Source organism: Triturus cristatus, chromosome 7 (genome assembly GCF_964204655.1).
Source record: "Triturus cristatus chromosome 7, aTriCri1.1, whole genome shotgun sequence".
NCBI lineage: Eukaryota > Metazoa > Chordata > Amphibia > Caudata > Salamandridae > Triturus > Triturus cristatus.
In genome coordinates, this window is record NC_140590.1 from 1,715,884,600 (window position 1) to 1,715,905,903 (window position 21,304).

The 21,304-nt window shown below is 42.8% G+C and overlaps 1 protein-coding gene across 5 annotated transcripts in view; it reads left to right on the forward strand.

Moving 5' to 3' along the window:
• The window catches only part of LOC146812865 (ragulator complex protein LAMTOR3-like), a 120,968-nt gene that overhangs the window by 87,059 nt on the left and 12,605 nt on the right, over positions 1-21,304 (forward strand). For all 5 annotated transcript variants that reach the window (XM_085619940.1, XM_085619938.1, XM_085619937.1 and 2 more), the window contains one exon: positions 11,086-11,149. In XM_085619940.1, the coding sequence (XP_085476066.1) occupies positions 11,086-11,149 (64 nt within the window). The remainder of the gene's footprint in view (positions 1-11,085; positions 11,150-21,304) is intronic.

Here is a 21,304-nt window from a genome sequence, read left to right on the forward strand (position 1 = left end):
ACTCTTTTCTCCTCTTGCTGGATTCTGACTCGACACCTCATTCACTTGTTCAGCTTTCGAGGTATTTGCTCTTATCAGTCTGTATCTCAGCTTCTTTATTCTGTTGTTAGGCCAAAGATCTCCTCTTATAACCTTTTTCGGTCTCGTTTCTGTATTATTTCTTTCTCCAATCCAAGTTCTCTTTCTCAGAACTCGACCCTCTGATTTCTCATTCTCACTTTCATCTGATTCTGTTTCAAATGCCTCTTGTTCTTCAGCAGTTTTCTTTCGCTCCACAGTCTTTTTCACCACTGTTTGAGACTTCCCTACTTCTGTCCCTCCTCGGGTCTCCGACACGCAATCTTCTTGCTGTCTACTTGTCCCTTCACCTAGCTTGTCAAGAATGTTCCCTACACCTCCTCGGGGGTCTTCCGCAATCTGTCCCTCTCTATCTTCTTCTAACCCTGCTTCTTCAGGTATAATCTCAAGTGGTTCTTCAATCTCCTCTTCTGATTCAGGAGTAGTCTCTGTGGAATTGCTCTTTTCTCTTCTTTTTCCTCCACTGCTTTTTGGAACTTCAGGCTCTCTTACAGAATCTGATCTCCTTTCTGAGACTCTCAATGGTTCTCTCTCTGAACTTTGATTTTTTCTCACTGGTTCTGTGTCTTCATCATCACTGGAATCTGACTCTTCAAAATACTCCTTACCAGTCCCATCCTTTGGGTTTGGAACTCTCAGAGTATGACTCGCATGTACCCAGTTTTTCACACCAGCACACTTCACTGCAGTTGTCGTAGTCAGAATGACTTGTCTTGGCCTTCCCCACCTTGGAACCAAGCAATTTCTTCTTCTGTGTACTTTGATTCTCACCCAGTCCCCTGGACTCAGATCATGAGCTTGCTTCTTGTCAAGTGTGTTAGCTTCTTCTCCAACCTGGTGAAACACAGAATGAACTGCGTCAGCCAGGCCTTTACAGTAATCCAAAATCATGTCATCAGTTATTGTCATCAACTTATTGACAGGTACAAATGCATGACGCATTGCACGTCCCATCAAAATCTCATGTGGACTTAAACCAGTAGTTCTATCTGGAGTAGATCTAATAGTCATTAGCACTAGAGGCAAGACATCAGGCCATTTCATTCCAGTGGCTAAACACATCTTACCAATCCTGTTCTTGATCGTGCCGTTCATCTGCTCCACGACACCAGAAGCCTCTGGTCTGTATGCACAATGTAGCTTCTGCTGTATGCTCAATGCTTCACAAATCAAACTCATGAGTTCATTATAGAAGTGTCCACCTCTATCAGACTCAATCGTTACTGGAAACCCGTACCTAGGAATCAACTCTCTTAACAGTAACTTTGCCACTGTTACTCCATCATTTCTCCTAGTCGGATAGGCCTCCACCCATCTTGAGAACAAACAGACTACCACTAGAACATACCTCAATCTGTTCACTTGGGGCATTTCAATGAAATCAATCTGCATTCTCGTGAAAGGACCACCTTCTCTGCCTATCGTTCCCAGACTCACCACTGTCTTTTTCCCAGTGTTAAATTGCTGGCAAATCAAACATCTTTGACAGATGCTCTCTGCAATTGTCCTGAACTTTGCATTGTACCAAGTCTGCTTAAAAGACCTGATCATAGCATCCCTTCCCAAATGTCCCTGGCCATGATACATCCTTGCCATTGTCGACAGTATAGAGTTAGGCATGACTAGTCTGCCATCTCTATAGACCCACACATGGTCTGTTTCTCTTGGGGCACAACCTGCCTTGATCCAGTCTTTCTTTTCTTCCTTTCCTGCCTCATCCTGCAACTGTTTCACTTCATCCCATGTTTCTAGGACATTAGTAAACATCACAGAACAAAAAGACATTTCACCTTCTCGTTCCCTATTAATCGAATGATTATTTTTCGCGCAATATTGTGCAATGTCGTTAGCAAACCTGTTGCCAACTGTCACAAAATCATCTCCTTGTCCATGAGCAGCACATTTCACAACTGCTAACTCTTTAGGCAGCTGTATCGCCTCAAGTAATTTCCCAATCACTTCAGCATTCTTTATTGGAGTCCCACTCGACGTCAAGAAACCTCTCTGCAGCCAAAGCTGGCCAAAATCATGCACAACTCCAAATCCATACTGACTATCAGTTATCACAGTCACTCTCAGATTCTCTCCAATTTTACAAGCTTTTGTCAATGCCACCAATTCAGCAACTTGTGCAGATTTCACTCCTTTCAATGGTGATGCTTCCATAACTTCTGAAACCTTGCACACTGCATATGCTGCACTCAGCACACCCTCATCATTCCTCAGACATGATCCATCCACAAACAACACATGATCACTCTCAAGCAATGGAAGATCCCTTATGTCTGGTCTCGGTTTTGTACAGTAATCAAGCACATCCAAACAATTGTGATCATCTTCTGTCTTCACACCCACATTTTCAATATCCGGCAACAATGTCGCTGGATTCACATTCACACATCTCTCAAGAGTCACATTTGATGCTCCCAGAATGACTTTCTCATATTTAGTCAGCCGACTATGTGACATGTACTGGGTTCTGCTTCTTGTCAAAAGAATTGCCACATTATGAGGTACGAATACCCTTACAGGATATCCCATTATGATTCCCTCACTCTGTTCCAGGCTTCTGCATGTTGCAGCCACAGATTTCAAACAACCTGGTAAACCTACAGCTACAGGGTCAAGTGTCGATGAGAAGTACGCAATAGGCCTCCTCAGCTGTCCATGCTTCTGGATTAACACTGAAAGTGCACATCCATTTCTCTCACTGCAGTACAACTCAAACTCCTTTTCATAGTCTGGCATACCCAAAGCAGGGGCTTCACACATTCTACTCTTCAGCTCCTCAAATGCTGCCATTTGTTCTCCATCTAGTTCCAATGGGTCTTTTACCTCACTTTTTGTCAGCTTAATCAGTGGTCTTGCTATCAGAGAAAAGTTACTAATCTACTGACGACAATAACCCACCATCCCCAGGAACATTCTCACTTCCCTCTGGGTCGTTGGAGCCTTCATTCCCCTGATGATTTTGATCCTGTCATCAGTCACCTTTCTCAGACCTTTTTCAATATTGTGTCCAAGATAATGCACCTCTTTCTTGCAAAATTGCAATTTGGCTGGAGATACTTTTAACCCTCCATCTGCCAGATGATTCAGTAAAGCTATAGTATCTACTTCACAAGCTTCCCGTGTCTTTGATGCCACAAGTAGGTCATCAATATACTGCACTAGTACTGAGTTTTCAGGCATAATCAAGCTCTCCAATGATTTTTTCAATAACTGATTGAATATCGAAGGACTCTCTGTATACCCCTGTGGGATACGACACCATGCTAAAATACGCTGGCCAAACCTAAATGCAAAAATCGGCTGGCTGTCATGATGCAATGGAATTGAAAAGAAAGCATGACACAAATCAATCACTGTGTACCACTCAGCATCATGTGGAATCTGATACAAAATCACTGACGGATTTGGCACAATGAGACAGCAAGCCACCACAATTTGATTAACTTTTCTCAAATCTTGTACAATCCTGAACTTCCCATTAGGCTTCTTTAGCCCCATTATCGGTGAGTTACACGGGCTACTCAGTAGTTCTCTCAAAACTCCTTGCTGAATCATTTTCTCAATTATAGGAGTTATTCCTTCAATTATTTCTGGTGTCATTTTGTACTGAGGAATGTTAGGATAAGTAATTCCCTCTTTCACTGAAATTTTCACAGGATCTACATTATTCCTCAATCCCACATCCTCTCCAGTAAAATCCCAAACTGTCCTTTTCACTGTATCTCTCAGCTCTTGAGGCAAATCCTCCGGATCAAACACAGCAAATGCACCAACCATTTCACTCTCTCTATTTCCTAGAGTCATTCGGTACAAAACATCCTCATCTGGTGTCTCAAAAGCTATTCCATCCGGTGTACAAAAAATTGTACAGTTCATCTTACAAAGCAGATCCCTGCCTAACAAGTTCACTGGACTAGTGTCACAGACAATAAATCTGTGCATGTCTGAAAATTTCCCTATTTGTACTCTTACTGGTTCAGTAAGACGTGTCTTGATTTGTGTATTGGCTACACCAACTACTTGGATTGCTTCATCCGAGAGAGGAAGATTTCTAATATCTATTGACCTGACAGTTGATCTTGTCGCACCTGTGTCTACTAAAAAAGTAACACTTTCTTCATTTATTTTCCCATCTACAAATGGTCCTGCCTGGTCTATTTCTAGAGTTGCACCAAGTATGCACTCTTCCTCCTCTCTTCGGCACCGTCAATAATCACCTTCAGACTCACTCCCTTCATTCTTTAACAAGTACTGTTGTACCTGGTTAGAACGCCTTTGTTTACCTGCTCATCATTGTAGAATCCTGAATCCTGATTGTACTTTTGTGACCCTATATTCTGCGGCAAGGGCGGTTTTGGCTCTTGACTCTGCTGTCTCACAACCTTCTGTTGTTGCTGCTGTTGATTATTCCCTTCGTTCTGCACCTGTTGATTTAAGGTTTTACCCTCATTATTCGCTAATGGTGGATTGGTACATTCAGATCTCCAATGTCCCAGTTGGCCACAGTTGTGACATGGGAATTTCTTTTTGGCTTCCTCAAGATTCCCCTTTCCTTTCCCTGCATACCTGGGCCTATTCCCTGCATTATTTCCTGGATTATTCGCCTGTTCCACCAACTGTGCTTCCTGTCTTTCCGCAACTTTCACTTGTGCCCACATTGCTTTTTCTTTCAGCTTTCTCTGTTTTGCTTCAATTTCATCACTGAAGTATTTTGCATGTCTCAGAATCTCATCTATTTTCTTACTCTGCCAGTCCACTGTATGCTCACGAATTCTCTCACTAATCTCAGGTCTCAGGCCATATACAAATCTGTATACAAAATGACTCAAATCTTTGTCACCCAGGTGCTCATCCCCGCTGAATTGTTTAAAAGCCAGTATCAGTCTCTCATAAAAAGCATGAACTGATTCTTTTGCTTCCTGTTGTGTTCGATCTATTTTAACCCAGTCTGTCTCTTTTGGAGGTACTTTACTTTTCAGGTATACCATCACCTGATCATACTTTCTCATTACCTCTGGATCTGGTGCTCCTGTTCTCTGATCTCTTGGATATTCCTCAGTAGGCCAACTTACAACTATTTTAAACTCAGTCCACAAGTCTGCTGGAACAATTATATCAAACAGACTATTCAGGTCAATCCACAGCACTTTTGACAATTTCACAAACCTATCTACCTGCCTATACCACTCGACGGGCTTTTCTCTCAGTCGAGGGAAATCATTCGTAAATGATAAAATATCCTGTCTGGTCCATGGAACACGTACATATCCTCCTCCAGGTATTTCTCTCATAGGATAAGCATCCACTGTTTTCTCTTTTTCTCTCACAGGAAATGCTGAATAAGTCCTATCTCCTGATTCTTTTCTTTTCTTGTACCACCTATCCTTCCACTTCTCTACATCACCCCATCTTCGCAACAATGCAACCATTTCCTTAATCTGTCCTGTTCTACCAGTACCATTCAGATTTTCAATGTCTTTATCCGTGAAATCCATCCTGTAAGACTTCTGCAGCGCTTTCACCTTATCAATGTCAACTCCCTGTTCATTCGCTACTGCTCTTAACCTGTCATGTGTATTTCTTGCTCTCCAGGTGATATTTTTGCACATAAACAACAGCTCACCATCATGATGATTTTTTAGAATTTCTGTAAGAACTGTCCCTGCAACTAGCTCTTCTAATTCTACACGTAACCTGGCCACATCAATAGCCTGTGAATCTTTATCCCTCTTTTGAAGGACTTTCATCCAATCATTCAAATCTTCAGCTGTTATTTCAGTAGTTTTTCTCACTGGAACCACTTTCTTCTGCGGTTCTAAAATCGGCATCCCTGAACAACTAGCTTCACTAGCATCCAATCTCGAATTAGACTGTACCTCTAATCCTTCACTACATGTGTCATGTCTGGATTGTCTCAGATCACTACTTTCTGTCCTTCTTCCTGAATCTCCTGAGGGACCAGCTAAACTTGTTATCTTATTCCCAACATATGGAATCACCAAACCATTTTCACTCGTCCTCTGTTTATCTAAAACAGGCATAACTGGACCTATGGTCACAGGCACCGTAACAGCTTCCAGATTCTTTGTCAGTTCTCTAATCTTTTCAGTCAGTTCTGATGTAGTTCTGGCTAATTCTCTCGTATTCTCGTCACCACATCGATTCTCTCTCTCCCTGAAAGGATTACCACTTCTTAACTCAGGTGTCACATTTTCTGTCTCAATGATACGCAATGTATCTCTTATCGGAGAAACAACTGGTGTGCTCTCTTCTGGTTCTGGTCTATATGGAGGTGGTCTCTTGTAAATCATGTCATTCAAGACCTCATCCTCATATTCATTAACTCCATATCTTCTCACTTCTGCCTCAGGAACCCTTTCCGCACCCTTCTTTTCTTCTCTCTCGTCAACTGTTCTCATAGGATATAATCCCTCTGACATGCTAGCATCTCGCCATCTCTTCATTCGATCATGATGAGTTTCACGATCATGCCTCCTTCCAAACATGTATCTGTAATTTCCTCCAGACCTCTGTTTTTCTCGCTCATGTACTTCCTCTTCCCATTCCACTAAAGCCTCAAACTGTGTCGGCCTTGGTCTTGGGTCAAGACATAACATCTTTTCCCGTAAATTTTTCAACACGGCCAGATTAAACGAACCATGTTCTGGGAATGCTAGGACACCATCTTCCCTAGTATACCTAACCCAATTCTCCAACCATATACAGGTATGATACCCATATCTCGCAGCCATGAAGGATGCAGGCGTTTTCGTTGGAGGTAACAATTCACCTTCTCTTGTTTTAACATCTTTATCCTTGTCAAACCAGCGCTTTATTTTTCCAAACAAAGATTTTTTCTTTTTCTCTTCTTGGTAATACATTTTAACGTTTACCAAAACTTTCTAATCCCTTCCGTATTACAAGTGTACAATACGATTTTTCATCCAATAACAGCGCGACTCACACTAACGCACCAATCCGGAGCGTCTACGTCACAAGAGTACAGAGTGACTCTTTCCAATCCTTGCGCGGCTCACACCAACGCACCAATCCCAGCGCGAACACTATTCTGATCCAATATCCAATCAGAGCGCGGTCTGTTTGACGTCAACAGTCGCTGCAGTTGCTCCTGTCTCCTGTCTCCTGTCACTCGCCTACCCCTCCTTTACAAAACCTCTCAGTAGACTTTGTGTCAAATTCTACAAAATCTATTAGTTACAACATATAAACCTCTCCATTGTCTGCTTCGCTAACCATAGAATAGTAAAGAAAAATCTATTTCACAAGAATCCCGTCTTTTACTCACTTCTGTTTCAGTACGGAATTAATACTCTCGTTGACACAGTAGCACATCCCTCTACTCTGCCCTTCTATCATGCATTCATTAACTGTTTCCTCTAGGACTGATCCAAAGAGTTTTACAATCAACTAAATGCTCATACATTCACACACAATCATACAGGAAAAATGTAGTACATACACACAGAATCCTTCCCGAGAACAGCGAACAATCTGTCCCACTACAGAATTATAACACACGTTAACCAAGCAGCTTACCTCTGCCCAGTCCTTCAAACAAGCTCAGAGAATACCCATTACTTCTCCCGCGATAAGCTTTAACGGTGAACCTTACGGATCCCTGGGACTTAAGACCAGAGTTTCACAGATAACCTTCACTACCATACGCACTCCTTTTATACCAGAAATATATTCTAATAGTAACATACGACAATGTCACTGATTCCGAACCCAGACAATGTGACGCGCAACTTCAATTGTCACACGTTTTTCCTGCATACATACAGGACCAACAATCCCGTCTTTCCCGAGAGCAGTATATACTTCCCTCTGCCCTACTACGGAACTGCTACTAGCTCCCAAGTTCCAGAAGCACTACATATAACTCAACACGACGACTCCAACATATAGTATTAGTACATATACCAACATCAATCAATAATCAATAAGCCAATGTACAAGCAATCTAATCAGATCAAGACAATCATCAATAACCATCCTCTGCTACCAGGAAATTGGTGCAGATCGGGGTGTACAAATTCTCCCTACTTCCACAGATAGAGTAATTTCACAGATACACGCACATGCACTCATCATACACTTGGGCCCATTTTACTAGCATACGCTCAAATACTCTATCAGTACTAAACCTGTGGAAAGAAAAACTCCTAAACACCCTGCATCTACACTGAGGTCGATAAGACCTAATTGTTACTGTCCTGAGTCATGATCTAAACAATCTATACAACAATAATCAAAATAGAGTACTCAATAATTGACAAGAAATAACCACCAATACCGTTTTTAAAATTATGATACTTTATCTAAAAATTAGTCAAAGAAAATCAATCAAAGTAAATCATTATTCTCATAATTACCTATTCTAGCTAGATGTCAGAATGGGTCAGGACAGGTCTCTCAGTAGAAGTCTCCCAAGTCGCCGTCCTCACAGCATCGATCCTCACCAACGCAGGTTTGGGAAGAAGTGGCCTTAGACCCTCTCTAGGCTAACAATATTTATAACAGATTTTACAAAATAAAGAAACATAAAATGTTTAAAACGTCCGCTGAACCGCTGAGCAGAGCGAGAAGGAAAGGATGTAGCATCGCTACATTTGGAAAATCTCCGCTCAGAAAAATCACAAAAATAAAAAGACGGAAGAAGGAAACCCTAGGTTTACAAATGTTTCTTTCGTATTCATATTTCCTCGGAACCAGCGCTACAATCACAAAGTTCATTGTGGCTCCTTTGTCTTCCAAGGACACTTGGATGTTCGCCCAGAGCTGCTGTCCTCACGGAAAACTTTAAACCAGGCGAAGACTGTGGTCAGATGACTCTCGACCATGTTCAGCAAGGCCTTCTCATCAAAATTCGACTACTTGAATACAGGCTTTAAACAGCAGCCATTTTCTACTAGGCCAAAACGTACCATCTTAATTAAAAGAGACAAAAACAACGTTACCACAGCATAGTGATTAAACAGTGTTAACCCCACTAATACCCTTATGTGTATGTAATTATCTAGCCTTTGCAACACAAGAAAAGCATTAGTACACGACAATTCAAAAGCGTTTTGTGCTTTAAAATAAACAGCACTCAGCAACATTCATTTAATAAAACATGCACATTATTAGTAAGCAACATGAACGCATCCCCACGTGTAGTTTTCTCTTGTTAATTCGTATTGGTTAATCAGAACATTTACACAAAACAAATAATTAATAGTTATGAATTAATATTTTTAATTATCGACAAATAGACAAACCAGAGCTTAAAAAACCCAATAGATTTTCAACAGAAAACTCTGCTCCAGCATACGCTGTTAGTGTTGTGGGGTGGTGAGGGCCCCTAGTACAGTCTTGTAGGGTGGTGAGTACCCTATTACAGTTTTGTGGGGTGGTGAGTGCCCCAGTACAGTCTTGTTGGGTGGCGAGTACCGTATTAGTGTTGTGGGGTGGGGAGTGCCCCAATACAGTCTTGTAGGGTGGTGTGTATGCTATTACAGAACGTTTTTGCTAGTGTGTGCTGTTAGCTGTGTGCTACTTATTTGTGTTCTTTTCTGGGTTCTTGTGGACCTGTTTTCCACACTTTGCACCCAAGTTTCGGGCTTTGATTAAGAACTGCTTTCATGTTGTTGGTTCTGTGTGGAGCGCCTTTCTACATCTTCCACCCCGGCTTGGGTGAATTATTTTTAGTTGTTCTTGCTAGAGGGTTTTCTTTTACACCTTGTGCTTGGCACCCTATTTACTTTACTCATGTTTGCCTGGCCAGCTAGCAGTTGTAGGTTTCTGGGTTTGTTTGTGGTTTGCGGTGTAGTTGTGTTTGTCCTTTGCTGTGGTAGAAAGGGAGATGGTGCATGAGTCTTTTGTACTTGTGTTTCCTGTTTTTCCCTACCCACTTTATTTCCTCTTAATTTTTCATGCTTGGGTATCCGAACGTTGCCATTATACTTACTTGTTTCCAACTGTTCTGATGCCTTTGGAGAGTTCCTTCTTGTCCATTATAAAGAAGGGAGATATGTTCTACTTATGTTATACCTGCTGCTCAGCCAGGGTGACTGTGTTGAAAGAATGTTGGTGAGTGTGTCAGTCAGTTGGTGGATGGCATGAGCAGCAGGGAGGCTGCTCCTGGTGGGGCTCTGCATTGTATCATCTAGCTTGGAATAAACTTACATTAAAACTACCTGGATTGGACCTTCCTCTGTTCATTACACTTTTACTCACCTGTTACCCCATTAGTCCGCACAGCTTTTTAGCAGCACTTCCAGAGCACAAGCTGACATGATTCCACTAAAGCAACATGATGTGAAAGAAGCAGATATTCACATAGAACACCAGTCTCTCTTCTTCAGTGGAACACTAGATGAATACCTTAATCATCCTCTCTAATATTAAGAGCTCTTAAATCAGACTTTTGCTTATCTTTTTCAATATTCGTAATATTTGTATCAGTTTAATTGCATCAGTATGGTGCTAGCCCACCCTTCTTTCTGCCGTCTTCCCTTTCTTAGTATGCATTACTCTGCTTAGTCTACAGAGATTTTCTCTTAGGATAGTGGATGATTACATTGGGCTGTTATATTACATTGAACCGATTCTGCCATTTGATATACATGGATTCATTTTGCAGTGATGACTTCTATTCTTCCATTGATTTGTACTTTTTAAATTTGTTTTGTGCTAATATACCTAGTAATATATAGATGCACTTTTTTTTAAAGCCTACAGTCATGTAGGTTTTCGCTTCTCTTGGCATGTGAGTGGTCTGCGATTATGTAACTGGCCCATCCCTTGGACAAAAATATTAAATCTCTGCCTGCTCGTCACCTTTCTAGTGCAATTTCAAATGAAGGATTTTACTCTGTAACGGAATTTTAAAATGTGCACTTTCTAAAGCGCAGAGGAATTTTAATATAAACATATGGCACTGAAAGTGAGGTTGAGATTTATATTCTTTTCTGTGCCTTCCTTTCCAAGGTTGTCCAGTTCAATCAGCTGCCCCTTGTAGTAAGTTTAATCGCAAGCAGTAACGCCAACACAGGTATGTTTTTCTTAAATGTATCTTTGTCGATTACACAGCTGTGGTTCTATTGTGATTTAGTCTGTCATTTATTTCTAGCTTATGCTCTATTAACCCTGAATGTTGTTATGCCGCCCTCCCTCCCTCCCTCACTGTGTGATGCTTTATACATCAATTTTAGAATCGGTTGTCATGATTTCATAGAAGATTGCTCTAGGGCTGTCAAAGATATGGTAATAATTTACAAATGGCTTATTCTCAGACTATTATGATACAACTGTCTTTATTAGGTCTTTAAATCTATAGCTAGTGGTTTTGCAATTTTCATGTAGGCTGTATCAATAGCAGTCCCATTCATTCAAACACAAAGTATTTGTAAAAGGAATATGCTTTTATTTAACTTTGTTTTGCAAAAATAATCTTATACTGTGCATGCCCTTCCATCTTCTACTGGGCTCTGAAATAGTGTATGAAAAGGTTATTACCGTAATGTGGACATTCACTTAGGGAGCTTTGTACAATAATTTAGGTATTGATACAATTCTCTGACCTCTGTGCCTACCAATTTGACGTGGCAACAAATCATTCTATTTTTTGTTTGTTGCGAATATTTTTTTTCATTTTCTTTAGGATTTCAAGACTTAAAGAAACAGCCTTCCATTCCCATGAAGTGCTACAATCCTTGATTATGTGAAAAGTCCATATCTGAGCTGGCTTTGTACATCACCCTAGTAACATCAACCCTTAGCTTAACATCAAAACCAGTCCTCAAGTGTGAGGTTGTAGGATAAACATTAAAAGGCACCCCCTTACACATCCGGTGCTTCCTCTTCAATAAAGCCCTCTTTCCCTTCTTCATGAAGTATTTTGTGGTGCCTGTCCTCCCTTGTTTCATAGATATCTTACATTGGAACCAGTCTATTGTGCCTGGCACTCCAATAACTGGAGTGCACTCAGCCGAGTCGGGTAGTCCCTCACTTTCCCCAAAGCAGTCAGGTGACATGAAAGCAGTTGTTGGTGTAGATCATAGGTGAGTCTTCCAGTGCCAGGGCTTGCCATAAACCATCCATTCTGTCATTAACAGTAACTTTTAAATCCGTTTGAACTTGTTAAGTCGTAACATGACCTTTTGCAAACACGTCTCATGATGCAGCGATAACCCTCTCTCCTTAAGCTATTTCCCAACCCTTCCAGAGAGAAGTGTGGGGTAAAGTGGATGGAAGGGATATGGCGTTCGGGATGTGGTAAGTTCCTCTCCAGGTGCTTAACTGCCCTACTGCTCCATAGCAGTCGTGATAACCTCAGAATGGATACATTTTTGGGACAAGGGTGTATTGCTAGTGCTTGCTCCATGTGGAGCTGCCTCTTTTTCTATTTCACAGCCCATCTTCTCCACAATGATGCTTAAATGAGAATCTTGATAATATTTCAAGCTGTGCAGACAAGCCAATCCTCCAGATGCCCCAGGGGCTATGAGTAGCTTCTTGCTTATTATGGACCTTCCTTGGACAACAAAGGCTCTGGGCTCTGTAACTACATTGTCAATAAGCTAAAACTGTTTCCTAAAAGCACATGTTATAAGACCTTCGGAAGCCTCGACAGACCTGTGCTTATTCCAACTATTGCTTGCTTGGGTAAGTGCTCCCTCCTCAACCTACCAGCCTCTGTTTGTGACATTATTTCTCCTCCAGGTGGCCCCATCCCTTCTCACCCTTTTCAAAATATGATACCAAGGAAGTACCTACAACAGACCGGATCTCATAGGAGGGTTTGTTTCTCACCAGGTGTTGGCCTCTAATAAGCTCAAGGCACTCTGCTGGGTATTCAGTCGTAGTTATTTCCTCTTTCCTGATTTATTCCTCTGAGTCTTCAGCAGGTGGGACTGGTGTCTCTCACATCAGAGCGATCCTGAGAGCAGGACGCTTGGTCTGACAAGTACCTAGCAGCATCCTGTGAGAAAGTGCCATCTTTCTTGCATGGTATGCCCCCACTTTTTGCTGAATTGCTGAATGTACTTTGACTGAGTGTGCCCTGGACTCCTGCCAATCAGGTGCCCAGGGCCTATGTTCCTTCCCTAAAACAAACCAAACCCAGATTGGCAAACCCTGGCCACATGTCAGCCCCTGGTAAATGGTACCCTAAGTACCCAGGGCTTTGTGACCCAGGAAGGCCTCTAAGAGCTGCAGCACTCATTGTGCCACTCTTAGAGGCCCTGTACCCTTACAAACACACACTGCCTTTGCAGGCTGAGTGTTTGGGTGCAAGACAAAAACAAAGTCGACATGGCACACATCCCTGTGTGCCATGCCCATCACCTACACTACCATGGCATACATCAGTCACCCCTCTAGCTGGGTGCCTTATGCCAATGGTGTGGGCACAGCAGCAGGAGCCCTGTGCCCCTACAGTGCCCAGGTCCATTCCTGAGCCCTGTAAGTGCAGTGCTGCCATTTAAGAGTACGTGGTGCTGAGAGCTCGTCAAACACGAGCTCCACAGCACCATAATGGCAACACTAAAGACTGAGAAGTTTGGTATCAAACTTCTCAGCACATTAAACCCACACTGATACCAGTGTGGGATTTAATGTACCCAGCACCCCAGAGGGCATCTTAGAGGTGCCCCCTTAAACCTAACCTTCAAATCCACGTCTACTCTGAGGCTGCCACCCAGCAGACATGTTGCTGGACCCCTGGGTAGGAGAGACCCTGCTCTCCTGGTCCTGCAACAATGCACATCCTGGGCGAGGTGCTAAATCTCCTCCCCCAGGATGGGCAGGGGGAAGCTTCAAAGGCATGCCGCCTCTGTGAGCTTCCCCAGGCCCCTGCAACCCCCCACTCTGGCGGGAAGCTTTGGCCGGAAACCCCAAATAAGGACAGGGGATGTGCCAGCCTGCCAACCCCACCCCTCAGGTGGGGGAGGCGAGGTGAAGCACATCTCCGGGCTCTCGCCATCTTGAAGATGGGGAGCCCTACCCTATCAGGACTAGGCTACTGCCCCCCTCCCACAGGAGAGAGGCAGGATAGGGGGTGTACCCACCCCAGGACAGGGACCCATTGGTCCCTGCCCTTCACCTACCTGTAATGCCCCTAAATCTAGTATTTAGGGGCACCCTGAACCTTCCTTCTCCAGATTCCAGATTCAAAACTACGAAGAGCAAGAAGAAAGAAGACCTGCCCTGCAGCTGCTGAAAAGAGGAAGACACCAACTGCTTTGGCCCCAGCCCTACTGGCCTGTCGACCCTCGAACCTGCTCCTGCTCCAGCCCGGCATCTCTTGTGGCTAGCAACCTCACCAACCCCGGAGGACCTGGCTACCTTTTGGCTCTAAGCCCCTGGGACTCCCATGAGTAGAGGCTCTACTCGAAACCTATCTCTAACCCCTGGCAGCAGCCCGGAACCGCGAACCCAGCACACTCTGCACCAGCCGAGCCTGGCAAGTGTCGGAGTGAACAAAGACCCTGAGGACGACCCCACGGCGACTGTGACCCCGAGTCCGGCACCCAAGGACCTCCCTAAACACTCCTGAAGAAGCCTGCAGCCTCAGAACAAGGTGCCCCCCCCCCCCCAACCGCGATCAACAGAGGGTAAGATTTCCAGACACCAAAAGGCACCCCTGCACGCGGCGCCCCACGGCCCCCTGTGCCCAATCCCGGGGTACCTACCTATCCTCCAACTACCCAACTTACCTCTCGAAGTGCTGGTGGCACCTGAAGAGTCCTCGTCCCCGAGCTTGCAGTCTTTTTCTAAACCGGAGATTTCCCATTGAAATCCATTGAGCGCCCGAAGGCTCAAAAGCCCTCTGCACCCAGCCGCCCGAGTGGCCCTGGCAGTGAAAACTCTACACCTACCTACTTCCCCACTTGCCCTGAGTAAGTGACCAGGAGCCCAGCTCCCACAGCCGCGTGGCTTGCCAGTCAGCAGCCACCAAACAAGGCCCCACTATCCCTCTTAGGATAACATTGGGCCTAACTCTCTCTGCACCCGGCCGCCCTAGAGCCGCTGAGGGGGAACCAACTGTACCTACCTGACCCTGGGAGAACCCTGAGTCTGTGCCCAGAACCTCAACTCTGCCAGTCGAGTACTTACCCTTAAACCGCAAACTCTATTTTCCTCATAGTGTAACATTGACTGGCTTTTTCCTGAAATTTCTTCTAAGTGTGGACTTTTCAAATCTTAAAATATTCACCAAAAATCAGCCGAGTGACAAAAACGAATTTACTCACCTGCTCTTAGGTGAGCTCCCAGTGCTGGATCTTGGTGCCCAGCACTGACTCTGAGAAATACTTACAACTGTACTTACCCTTAACTCAATTTTCTTCCATAGGAAACCATTGACTGTTTTTCTGTGAAATTTCTTCTAAGTGTCGATTTCTGCAATCTTTAAATATTCTTCAAAAATCGTATAATATCTGAAAACGTAATTGCTTACCTGTTTTGGATAAAGGTCCCAGTACTGAGTCTAGGCACCCAGTCCTGGATTACAAAAGTAACGAGAACATACTGTACCTGTAACCTGAATTTTCTTCCATAGGGAATCATTGACTGTTTTCTCTGAAATATTTTCCAAGTGTCAACTTTTAAAATAGCTAAATATTATTTAAAAATCATTACAGTAATTAAGTCGACTTTCATCACTTGATTCTGAGAACTGACTCAGGACTGAATCTAGGATCCAGTCCTGGAATTCCAGAAGTAATCGAAAAAGTAATCTGTTGCAAATAACTTGAATTTACCATTGAGCTCAATGTATTCTTGTGTTTAGAAATAGAGTTGCCTACTGCAACCACTTGTAACTGTTTACAAAAGTCTATTGCATATTACAAAAGTATTTATATGAAACATCTCCTGCTGAGAAAGTATATTTTAAATCCAAGTGTTGGTTCTAAAATAAAACAAGCATATATTTTTTTTATATATAAACCATTGGCCTAGAGTTCAGTTATTGAGTGTGTGAAACTATTTGCTGACTGAGTGTGTACAACAAATGCTTTACACTGTCCTCTGATACTGCCTTACTGCTCGACCAAGCTACCACTTTAGAGAGTAAGGTTATATCTAACTTTAACCTCTGTCAAACCCTGGGGGACTGTGGACTCTGTACACCCTGTACCTATTAAGGAACAGTATATACAGAGCCACTTTCTCACACATCCCCCTCCTCCGCAAGCAGATCATTTCCACTTTCTGGTCATTGCGGTTTCTGTTCCTTTCCATCGGAATTGCATTCAATCTATTATAATCCATTGTTATTGGATTTGGCATTTATTAAGATCTTGTATGATTGGCCTGTATGCTGTGCTCAGTTAAAGGTTAGGTGCTGCTAAATACTGGTATGGCAGGGACCTCGATATCTAAGTAATTAATTGTTTTCAGAAACCGCGTCAATGCCATGGGCCTACTCCTTATGGGAGTATCTAGATTTATTTTCCAGTATGTGTCTTGATTTATAACTGTTGGAACCTCCTTTATGTCCACTGTATGGTAGCTATTCTTGTCTTAAAAGCAGATGTCTCCTTCAGTTTGCCCTGGAAGAGTTCCATCATAGAAGTGATAACCTTGTCTACCTCTGCCTCTTCCTTCCGATTACAGATGAGATTAATATTATATGTTTTCCAGGTCTCTGCATTTGACCAGCAGGGTCTTGGTCTGTGACTCTTATTGGCATGTGGACGTAGTGGTGAGCCGATCTGTCTCGTCACAGGCTTGTAGCTGGCTTTCTTCCGACTCAGGTCTTGGGTTTAAACCATGCATATCAGCCGTGATTTTAACCATTTCCAAGCTTATTATGTCTGAGAGGTTGTCTGTCGGAGATTTTTCAAAGTCTGATTTCAGCTCTGCTAAACAAGATTTTATGTTCTCCTTAGGGAGTATACGAGCTGACTTTATTGCCATTTTGTCATTTGCGGCTTTCAGAGGTCCGGTACACTGTGTGCCAGAGCAGAAGAAGACATTGATGAACCCTTCTTTAAGCTTAATGAGGTCCATGAGGCGTACGTTTGGTGCATGTGTTTCAGTCAGGCAATCTGACTATTCCTTTACCCTTCACCTATCCGCCTTGAAGCTCACAACCACCTGTATTGCCTGTCATCGTGTATGATGGCCACCTGTCCGTTCCTCCTGGTTTTCCCAGTTGCTACAGAGCACATCAGTCTAGTACCCCCACTACTATGTGAAATGTCGGAGTCCTCATTTTGTGTGACTCCGACAAGCCCTCTTCTGGGTACTTTTTCTAGAGCAGGCTGTCATGGACTGTACCAGCTCCCCAGAAACTCTCTGGTGACAGACAAGATGTTTCCTCTTCCTACTGTGACTCTCCAGCTCACAAACTCTTCTGATCTCTTAGGGATCTACAGGTGCTTACACTCACTACAGGAGTTTCAAGGGCGAGGTGCCAGAGTTGGGCCAGACACATCTACCCTTACACAAAAAGTGGCGTAAGCTGGAGAATCCTATTCTCGTATTCTTGCATGACCTTGTGTGAACCCCTGTCAGTTACACTGCTCCAATGAGGGTGCTGCTTGCAATATCAGCAGGTTTCCAGCATGTCTACATTTGGACATCCCAGAGCAAGAGCTCTCTTCTGCTGTTTGGCAAGGTGCCTCTTTCGCCTGACCGGGGCCCGGTGGCAGCTACATCTAATCCTGCCCCATACTGGTTCCTATACAGTGTATCAGCTCCCTTCGCCCTGCTTCACGTGCAGGTTCTCTATCCTGAATGCAGACCCTTTACCTCTGCATTCCCTGTATCTGGTCCCAGATGAGACCTGAGCCCTAGATCGCTCCTCAGGTCCCTGGGCGGTTCAGCCTCCGTACACATAGTCAGAGTCCAATGGTACCCTCTGCACTATCCCTCAGGCTGCGGATTGCTGTTAACATGTCATTAGGGTGCTCAACACAGAATCGGGAAGCAAAGCTGCGAACGTTCGTTTCTGCGCTGCCACCACCTTCGGTGGAAGATTTGCGTTAGGAATATTTTTCAGCTTTCACAGAAATATTTTTCCATTATTGTTACATTAGCATTGCTGCTTCAGGAGACTTTATAAAGCTGATTTCTTGCAAAGCTTGTAAGAACTTCAAGCCGAGCATCCTGAATTGCAGGTTTACTTTTAGACTGGCAGGGAAAGTGAAATTGTCCACAAAAGAGCAAACCATGTATTCTCTCAGATAAAAAGGCTGATGCCAAAGATCTTTCCCACTTGCTGGTATCCTTCCTTGAAGTCATGCTCCCTTCTGTATTTCCAAAATTAGGTTGAGGCTGCAACACCTTAAGCAATCGCTGAGACCTTTCAACCCTGAGGATCGCAGTCTTTCTAAGAGATCTGGAGACCTCTTAGGGGAACCTGTCCTGATTTATAGCCACAGATCAGTCAAAATTAGTCCGTTGAAAGACTTCAGCCTGTAGATCAGCATTACTGCTGCATAGAGAGTTGGCATTGAGGTTTCTCATTGCGTCTTACTTTTTCTTAACACTGAGTTGATATTTTTCCACGCTGATGACTACTGATAATAATAGAATTTCTGCTCTGATGTTCTAAGATGATATTTCCCATTTGTTCCCCAAAAGTCTGCAAGAATGGATAAGTATACTCCTCAATTTGTAACAGTTGTTCAGGCCATGCAAATGCAACGGATGACCTGTCTGGAGAAGAATATAATACAGCTTTTTTACGACTTATTCCTAGTCTTACAACCACACAAAGTTGACTCTAGTTCTGACCTTATGAGGTCTTTCAAAGAACAAAAAAAATCTCTATAAAAATCCAGAAGAAAGGCAGATACAAGTCTTTAGGCAACAGTATATTGGAGATGTAAGATGTTTGTGTGCTCTTTACCTAATAAATAATCAGACCTTCTCAAAGAAACGTTTGAGGATTCCAGTTTGACCAAAGTCTTTGCAAGGTTAACATCCTTCCTTTTACGCTTGTTCTAGAAGACTAGTGCATGCGTGTATTTCCTTATTGCGGTAAAAAGGTTGTAACATCTCTGCCAGGAAAGGCTTCTAAAAACAATATTCTCGTGACTTAAGTTCTTTTCCTCAGATATTTAAATAACAAAGATCTTACCATGAGTCCACTCTGGAATTGTGGTCTGTAGGCATTGTGTTTTCCCTTTAGACACAAAACAACTATGTTCTACTTAATTTAGAAGTGTGCAGTGTTGATCTGATGATGATTCAATCAGTGATGCAGAATTCCTAGGGATACTTCTTATATCACAATGCCAGAGGATCATCTTGAGTGACGGAGGGACAGTCGTTGCTAGGCTGAGGTGGAGTCCCCTTCTAGATCTCTAGCTCTCACAAAACGTTGTGTTCATCTCCAAAATAAAGCTACAGCAAAACTCTTTGCCACAATTCTTAATCCAAAGCTGGCTTATGGAGTCATTTGTATGGGTCCCATCAATACATCTGATGCACAGAGTGGTCCAGAAGAGAGGAGTTGCCTTTTCTAGGTCACAGATATCATCTCCTTTGGGGAGCAAGGGAATGCCTGCACTTCAGTCAGTGTGATAGGTCTAGACGTGTTGTGGAGAAAATCAAATTTGCTGTTGGCCATTTAGCAGGAAACTTCAAAACACAATAGAAAACATAATAGTGATACAGGACCACTAACCAAGCTTTGTTTTGATTTCCACCTAAAGTTTTTTTGACAGATTTTAGTAAAGGTAAAAATACGGTGGAGCTATTTCACAGATCTCCACCTTGCAGTCTAAACCTTGGAACATTTTAATTCTTGTCTTTTTGGTTTACAAGGAAGGTCAGTTAAGATTTCCAGTTACTGCCCAAATCCTCACTGTAATGTTTTCAACTATCTATGAGATGGTGATTTATGGATTAACTGATGCACAATTTGTGTAAGTACTCGTTATTCTCTCTCAGCTATTTTATCCAGTTTTTTGTCCAGTTGGACATGAGAAGGACTAAATAAATTTGAGATTAAATATTTTTTTTTTGGGGGGGAAAGACCAAAGAGTACACTGTAAGCAAGAATATATTTCCAATGGGGTTTCCATTCTATTGCTTTTTATAGTGACGTTACAAAAGAGCAGATCCCAAAATGATGGCCCATTCAGTTTGAAAGAAAGCAACTTTCACTGATTCCACTGAGAATATCACTATGGTGGAAATCATTGCACGTGCAATTCATCTCTAAATATTACTGTGAGAATGGTTGGCTGGGGGATAATTTCAAGTTTTTAGCTAACGGGACCATAGAGTCTTAGAATGTTTGTTCTAGCTATAACTTCTCACCTTGCTTGTTCAGCAATTATTTGATACACCATTCTAAAAATGAATCTGTGTTGCATGTACAAAAGAAGATGATGGTGTGTTCATTTAACCTACAAGAAGCTGTAAAAGTTCCTCCTTATGGTGCCTCTGCAAATAGTGCTGCCTGCCTTCTCTCATGCACCCTTCACTTCTTAGAATGAAAGTATCCTTTGTTTGCCATTATTTGATGAGAGATAACTGGAAAAAGTAGTTGGTACAAGTTTTTTTTTCTTTGTGCACAGGAGAGACCCAAGAGCACATGACAGACGTTTTCATTCTGAAAAGTTAGTTTACCTTTGCCATGCTGAATGTCGGAAATTGGTTGGATTTTGAAGGCATGTACCCCTAATAATTTAGTAAACACAATGAGGCGAGGCCACAACACAGTTCTAACAGAATCGTTGCCTATCCGCTTATAGCTGTGACACAAGCAGCAGGACGCTCCCCAGAGAAATAGGTGTTACGTGTAAGTGGTACCAGGCAGCATTGTATTTAAGAATTCAAAAATTTCCAAAAACATTTAGAAAAGTCAAGAAAAAGTGAATAGGTTAAAAGACACAAACCTGTTTAAAATTATAGTTATACATTTTTAAGTTTTAGGGAAAAAGGTAAAAAAGCAAATAAGTAATTGTTATGTAAAAGTCAGTTTCAGCTTATGCACATTATCCGAAACACCCAAACTGTTCTGTCAGTCCGAGTCTGGGATGTCAGGGCAGAGCTGGAAAACTTCTATGCTGGCACACTCCAATGCTTTCACTCTTCCCTGTGATCTGCTGGTGGACAAAGCTGCCCTTTGTATTGCCACATACTCTCTACCCCCTATTTCCTGCTGAACCCATGAGCCCCAATATATGTTCATGCTGAAATCACTCCTGCTCGCTTCTACCGACCTCGGGTAGTCAGGACAGGC